Source organism: Oncorhynchus tshawytscha, linkage group LG05, assembly GCF_018296145.1.
Source record: "Oncorhynchus tshawytscha isolate Ot180627B linkage group LG05, Otsh_v2.0, whole genome shotgun sequence".
NCBI classification, from domain to species: Eukaryota; Metazoa; Chordata; class Actinopteri; order Salmoniformes; family Salmonidae; genus Oncorhynchus; species Oncorhynchus tshawytscha.
The window spans coordinates 15,623,205-15,630,781 of NC_056433.1; the positions used below are offsets into that span (position 1 = coordinate 15,623,205).

A 7,577-nucleotide genomic window follows, 5' to 3' on the forward strand; every position below is an offset into this window, starting at 1 on the left:
TTGGTCAAACTGTCCTGTTCGATACATACAAATCCAAATAGAACCCGGACATTTCTTACAAATATAAGTATGCCGTTTTAGAGTATAGACATCACAAGGATTTTCTTTCAACAGGCAGTTACCGTACATTGTTCTTCCAGGTCCTGTCGTATTTCTACATGACGCTGTCAGCATGGCACCGAAAGCAAAAGAACGTAAGGCGGCAGTAGCCAAAACAAATTATGTTCATGTGAAGGACGAGTTTGAAAATGACAACGATGAAGGAGAGGATGAGGAAAAAGAGAACGTGTATGGTGATAGTCCTCAACCGAACGACGAATTTAATTTGGACGAGGTTTTGCGTTTGGGTGGAACCCGAGTAAGTATCTGAGGCTAGCAAGCCAACTAACGTTACAAAATTAACCTCCTGCTAACCTTCGCAGTAAACCACAACTGCGACTTCTAAATCAAATCTAATTTGATTGGTCACTTACACATGGTTAGCAGATGTTATTGCGAGTGTAGCGAAATGCTTATGCTTCTAAATCCGACAGTGCAGTAGTATCTAACAGGTCATATCTAACAATTCCACAACAAAACGTAATACACACAATCTAGTAAAGGTATGGGATGAGAATATATAAGTATAAAATAAGGGTTCAGTTTGGTTTAAATAATGCAAAAACAAAGTTTTGGAGAAGAAAGTAAAAGTGCAATGTGTGCCATGTAAGAAAGCTAAGGTTTAAGTTCCTTGCTCAGAACATGAGAACATATGAAAGCTGGTGGTTCCTTTTAACATGAGTCTTCAATATTCCCAGGTAACAAGTTTGAGGTTGTAGTTATTATAGGACCATTTCTCATTTCTTTCTCTACCATTTATATTTCATATACCTTTGACTATTGGATGTTCTTATAGGCGCTTTAGTGTTGCCAGTGTAACAGTATAGCTTCCGTCCCTCTCCTCGCCACTACCTGGGCTCGAACCAGGAACACATCGACAACAGCCACCCTCGAAGCAGCGTTACCATGCAGAGCAAGGGGACCAACTACTCCAAGTCTCACAGCGAGTGACGTTTGAAACGCTATTAGCGCGCACCCTGCTAACTAGCTAGCCATTTCACATCACATCGTTACACCAGCCTAATCTTGGGAGTTGGTGGGCTTGAAGTCATAAACAGCGCAATGCTTGAAGCACAGCAAAGAGCTGCTGGCAAAACGCACGAAAGTGCTGTTTGAATGAATGCTTACGAGCCTGCTGGTGCCTACCATCACTCAGTCAGACTGCTCTATCAAATCATAGACTTAATTATAACATAACACACACAAATACGATCCTTAGGTCATTAATATGGAAGAATATGGAAACTATCATCTCGAAAACAAGACATTTATTCTTTCAGTGAAATACGGAACCGTTGCTTATTTCATCTAACGGGTGGCATCCATAAGTCTAAATATTCCTGTTACATTGCACAACCTTCAATGTTATGTCATAATTACATAAAATTCTGGCAAATTAGGCAGCCCAAACTGTTGCATATACCCTGACTTTGCGTGCAATGAACACAAGAGAAGTGACACAATTTCACCTGGTTAATATTGCTGCTAACCTGGATTATTTTAGCTAAATATGCAGGTTTAAAAATATATACTTCTGTGTATTGATTTTAAGAAAGGCATTGATGTTTATGGTTAGGTACACATTGGAGCAAGGACAGTCCTTTTTCACGAATACGCACCGCATCGATTATATGCAACACAGGACACGCTAGATAAAATAGTAATATCATCAACCATGTGTAGTTAACTAGTGATTATGATTGATTGATTGTTTTTTATAAAATAAGTTTAATGCTAGCTAGCAACTTACCTTGGCTTACTGATTCAGACCTGGATGATGACTTGGCTGGTGATCTGGATGAGAAGGTGTCCCTAGGCAGTTTGGATGAGGAGGACTTTGGAGATGAACTTGGGGAGGAGGGAGGGGCCTTCATGGACAGCATTGGAGAGGATGATGAGGAAGGTATTATTTCTCTCCTTCCTCCCAAAGTGTGCACTTGCTCACTTCCCTTCACTATTTTGAAATGAAATGACTGGTTTAACAATATGGTAGAAAATCCCACTAACCTATACCTCCACTACAGGTTCACACTTGACTCTAATTTGTCTTTTAGTTCCAGAACTTGATAACACTGGTAAGCAGATTGAATTAACTTAAAAATACATTTCAAAATAGCATCCTTAATTGTGAATGTTATTAATGTATAAAAAGGTTGATTCTTATCAAATACATTGGCTTCCCTTCAAGATTCAGATGAGATGGAGGTTCCACACACAAGGCCAGGTTCTAAAAAGAGGAAGGCATCAGAGGATCTTGACTTCAGTGGTTCTTTAGGTTAGTAACTGGGCCTCTGTTTGTACTGTTCAACTGCTCCGAATCTCATTCAGGAGTGTAGAATCTTATCTGACATGTTCATTCTGTCATTGTAGGTTCCAAACCAGGAAAGGAAAGGAGGAAACAGCCATGTTGGCATCTGCTGAAGAGGTGAGATGATCATATTTCTCACAATGTTAAGTTGGTGTGCTGATGTCTATCCGTTTGTTGAAGAGTTAGTTTATTGTATGAAACTAAATGTGTTTTTTTTTACAGTTTGTGTATATGTTGGATGAAAATGCTGGTTCTAAGTTTGACAACATTGGCATGAATGCTATGGCCAACAAAGACAAAGCAGGTAAACCTTGGCTTCAATACAGTCAGTCAACCTATTGAATATATCCTTGTCCTATTGTGTACCACAGTTAGTGCCACCTAACAGAAAAAACAGACCTGGGCCAATTCGTATAAATTACTTTATTTAGTTGGCTAGATACTAGCGGAAAACCACAGTATATCCCCCATGGAGAGAGTCAGTATCTTCACAGGAGTTTAGAGCATACTAGGGAAGCACATTTCGGGCAATTTTGTTGCCGATTAACCAACCCTCATTAACTGGTCAACAAACTGTTACATTTTTTCTAGACAGTAAAATTACGTGACCAATAGAAAATACTATGCATGCATACAAGAAACAGACATGTTTCATTAAGTGCTTAATGAAACCATGCAACAATAGCAAGTCTATCGTCTTACAGTCAAAAGGCTATAGCCTATTATTGACCATGCACCTGTTGTAATGAAGCAGATAATTAAAATGTGATTTTCAGACATTTGTCAAAATGCAATTTGCCGGAAAATACCACTCTAAACAGCACCACTCTATTGCAAGGGGTTCCATATGAAACTCTCCTTTAAGAAACTTAAAGGGGGAATCTAATAGCAACAACTAGGATGGGCTGCTAATATGACTCGGATTGTGCCTTTGGCTTCTGGACAACGACAAAGTTGATATGAAACCAATAGAACAGAAATTCTGGGTAATTCTATAAAATAATTGCCTTCACATTTCTATGGTCAGAATTTGGCTAGGCTACTTTGAAGGTAAGACCTTCCTCCTTATTTGAAGTAAAGTAAAAGTTGTGGGTTTCAAACAATTACTGCCTCAAGCTCACATGTAAAGTAGTGAGTGACATGATAGCCTATGCACTTTAATAAGAAATAAACCTGGCAGCTCTTTTTAATCGTGGCCATCAAAACCATTAACACACAACTGCATTTAGAATTATTTTCTGCACAATGGCTGGGCATACAAAAGCATGTTTCACTCCAGTACTAGCTTTTTGAGGACCTGCTCTTGCACTGTCTGACAGGTGATGGGTCATTCCACTCCTCAAACTAGGGTGTGTGTGATAAATAAGATGCATGACGACTAATAAAAATACACACACGCCAATTTAATTCCACCAAATAATGCAGGTTAACCTATAGATTGATGAGCATGACAGGTCAAATGTATTTTCAGTGGCTAACCGATTAACCCCCTATAGCACACCCAGTCATACTCTAGTAGTCCTTTTAACGTTGCACAGAATAGGCTATTCTCTCAAGCATGATGGCTCTAAAGCAGTGGTTCTCCATCCTGGTCCTGGGGACCCAAAAGGGGTGCACATTTTAGTTTTTGCCTTAGCGCTACACACCTGATTCAAATCATCAGGCTTTGATTCCGGTGTGTAGTGCTAGGGCAAAACCAAATGTTTTTGGGTCCCCGGGACCAGGATGGATAACCACTGATCTAAAGGTAACCCTAAGACGATAACCACCGGGCACATTTCATATGGAGCAGGTTGTTGAATACAGATGATGACCTAACTTTAGTAGAGGATGCAGTCTGGTTTTTGCTCTTCAGTCTTCTCTTCCTCCAGGCGTCAGGCAGCTCAAGTGGGAAGCCCAGAGAGACGACTGGGTCCGAGACATCAAGACCCTAATGAAGAAGAAGGCCATGTTTAACAAGAAGAAACAGTTTGGCAAACCAAGGGCTGGCAAAAATACTTTCAAGAAGAAGTAATACTTTCTGGACCTAAGATTACTTATGTTTGTTTTCACACACCTCTATTCCTTCTTGGACCAATCTTCAAGGTCTTTCTCTCGAATCCCATAAACTCCAGCATATTCGTTGGACTTGTAATAAACTGGAAAGAGAGTGATAGTGTCTCTCAGCATTCAACACATTTAATCACATGATGGTTCAGTGGGCAACATGCCCACTGTAGCAAAATGTTTTGCAACTGTTTCCACTAATGAATACACCGGTGTATTGCCTCAATCTAACCCTGTTGCCAGTTCCAGGTTGTACTGCCAATCATTGGAGAAACTACTAAATACCTGTGAAATGATGTATTCTCTGTATAGCTATTTTAACTCTGTATTGTATTTTGTATATGTTTATACAAGAAATACAAAATGAAAACAGTATACTAGGAGATGTCTGGTTTGCAGTAATTGTAACTGGGGGGAAAAGTGTAATAATATCGGCTGATTTCATTGCTGTGCAGCTTGGAATTGAGGACCAATTCCTAGTTTGTGTGTGTTTTGAACTGTCTACAGCCCTTACCTTCCAGGACAGAGGGAAGCATGTTGTTCATTCTGTTCCTGAAATCTAAAAACAGAACATTTTGTTACAAAGGTGTACATAGCCCAAGGTAGAGTCCATGACGTCCTTTCTATATAAAATGTAAATAATACCTTGACTTGTGTTCATCTTGTAAAAAAGACCATAAGCACCTAGCACACCTGCAACTTCAAGTAGTACTACTCCTTTGAACAGTCTCCTTGCTAACGGTGCTAAAGGTTTGGGGGCCATCTAGGAAAGACGGAGGCTTGGGTAAAGTTCACTTTCAATGGAGTCCGCAATGCATTCAATCTAAATTCGCAGACAGCTATTCATCTCACCAGAGAAGGCGAGTACGCACTGACAACTCAGACTTTTTAGTACAAATATCATAAAACATTAAATGCACGATGTATTACAAATGAACTATGCTATATTGGTATATGATACCAACCTACCTCACATGTCCTTGTATAATTTTACTTCCTGAGTGCAGTACGGAAACGCAGGTGAGACATTCAGGGCGGTATGAAAAGCATTTCTCCTAGCACTGCTCCCTGGTACTGCGAGAACACACCACAAGGGGTCACTGTACTCAAGATAACAGGCAGGGATAATACATTGTTTAATTTGGTTCTTAAAATTAACATGAATGGTTGGGGGGGTTCAATTCAATATACACAGAACATACTTATGTAATATTTAGTCTATTCTTCTTTCACAAGAAAGGTGAGAGACGACCTACAGGCAGCTGCACTCACAGATATATTAATCTATATGCTTCTAAATATGAATGCCTTATGCGTTTATTATGTCTGTTTAGTATTATGCACTATTAAATTAAATGTTGGTCCCACTTCAAACAAAGTACAACTTATAAAGAAAGGCTTTATATAGCATACATGAAGCCTTTATTAGCACTACATAAATGCTTCACAAATCATCTGGAAGCTTATGTCAAACTCTATAAATAGTGTATAAAGAGTGACATTACATTTCCACTGTAGGATGAATTGCCAAATGTGACATAATGCACTATGTACATGTAACTGCCAAAATAAAGGGAACACTTCAGTAAATGTTGTACAAAGTGTATTGAAAGCAGATACTTCCACACAGGTATGGTTTCTAATTAAGCAATTAACATCCCATCATGCTTAGAGTCATGTATAAAAATGCCCAGTTCCCCATTATTTTGGCTACCATGCATGGCTAGAAAAGGAGATTTCAGTAAGTTATTGAAAGAGCGGTCTCATAGGAGCATATGGGGTTTAAAGGGTGTGTCTCAGTCACTAGATCTCAGACCAATTGAACACTTATTGGCGATTCTGAAGCGGCGCGTGTGACAGCGTTTTCCACCACCATCAACAAAACACCAAATTAAAGAATTTCTCATCGAAGAATGGTTTCACATCCCTCCGATAGAGTTCCAGACGCTTGTAGAATCTATGCCAAGGTGCATTGAAGCTGTTCTGTCCCGTGGTGGCCCAACGCCCTATTAAGACACTTTATGTTGGTGTTTCCTTTATTTTGGCAGTTATCTGTACATAGTGCATTATGTCACATTTGACAATGACATACGCTTATAGATTATTTGTGACGCAGTTCTGTAGTGCTTATGAAGCCTTTACGTATGCTATATAAAGCCTTTATAAATTGTACTTTGTTTAAAGTGGGACCAAAATGTTTAGAAGGCAATCTATAACCATACGGTCAAAGAATGCTTTGGTCTTGCTCATGTAGACAATATCAACATATAGACCGGTTGACCACCATAGAATAGGGCAGTTGTTAGTTATCTTTGACTTGACTTTGTCTGCAGGTGAATCCTCCTCAGGACAAAAATGCAACCTGTTTTATAGACCAGTGGTCATGGGAATTGTATTTAAAATATACACCCAAAATGTGATTAAATAGTTTGCTAAATGCACGCTATTTAGTGTATTTTTGTGTTGCAGTGATCATGACTTTTTTTTTTACATAATGTTTCCGCCATTGTTTCCTATGACTGAAAAGAGCTTCTGGACATCAGAACAGCTGTCATTAACTTACATTTGGATGAGGACTTCTACTTCAATGAGTCAGAGGAGAACAACATATTAATTACCGCGGACCAGTCCCAAATCCTGACAATCAAAGAAGGAGGAGACGACGTTATAGAGGCCGAAGCGCGGGATACCTGACGAAACTATGTCAGAGTGGATAAAATCTCCTCTACACTATGTTCAATCACTGGAGAATAAACTGGATGAGCTCCGTTTGAGACTATCCTATCAAAGTGATCTGAATAACTGTAATGTCCTATGAGTCGTGGCTGAGCAACGACATACAGTAGTAAATATAAATCTAGATGTTTTTTCTATACATCGGCAGGACAGAACGGCTGTGTCCCGGGAAGCTCAGAGGAGGGGGTATGTGTCTCTTTGTTAACAAAAACTGGTGAGTGATCTCTAATACCAAGGAAGTCTCAACGTTCTGCTCACCTGAGTTAGAATACAGTACCACACTATTTACCAAGAGCGTTTTCATCTATATTTTTAGTATCTGTCTATTTACCACCACAAATCGATGCTAGCAAAAGACCACACTCAACGAGCTGTATAGGGCCACAAA

General features: G+C 39.4%; 2 protein-coding genes across 7 annotated transcripts; one reads left to right on the plus strand and one right to left on the minus strand.

Annotated features, from left to right (window-relative positions):
- Positions 1-5: 5 nt before the first annotated feature.
- Positions 6-4,836, plus strand: LOC112249998 (CCAAT/enhancer-binding protein zeta). Of its 5 annotated transcripts, none has more exons than XM_024419786.2 (7): positions 6-194; positions 1,868-2,002; positions 2,154-2,174; positions 2,288-2,374; positions 2,470-2,524; positions 2,630-2,711; positions 4,279-4,836. In XM_024419786.2, exons 1-6 carry the CDS (start codon positions 173-175, stop codon positions 2,682-2,684), a joined length of 375 nt encoding a protein of 124 aa, XP_024275554.1. In that variant the 5' UTR covers positions 6-172; the 3' UTR covers positions 2,685-2,711; positions 4,279-4,836. The 5 variants fall into 5 exon arrangements, 3 of the variants coding, with proteins under 3 accessions (XP_024275554.1, XP_024275553.1, XP_024275552.1); XM_024419785.2 differs by having other exon boundaries at positions 7-194; positions 2,124-2,174; positions 4,263-4,836; XM_024419784.2 differs by having other exon boundaries at positions 8-194; positions 2,124-2,174.
- On the minus strand, positions 2,816-5,528 carry LOC112249999 (protein CEBPZOS). 2 transcript variants are annotated; one of them, XM_024419787.2, is made up of 5 exons: positions 5,423-5,528; positions 5,099-5,216; positions 4,968-5,012; positions 4,464-4,545; positions 2,816-4,337 (listed from the first exon to the last, which is right to left on the minus strand). In XM_024419787.2, the coding sequence occupies exons 2-4, from the start codon at positions 5,214-5,216 to the stop codon at positions 4,466-4,468; spliced, it is 243 nt and encodes an 80-aa protein (XP_024275555.1). In that variant the 5' UTR covers positions 5,423-5,528; the 3' UTR covers positions 2,816-4,337; positions 4,464-4,465. The 2 variants fall into 2 exon arrangements, with proteins under 2 accessions (XP_024275555.1, XP_024275556.1); XM_024419788.1 differs by lacking the exon at positions 5,423-5,528 and having other exon boundaries at positions 5,099-5,416.
- Positions 5,529-7,577: the final 2,049 nt, after the last annotated feature.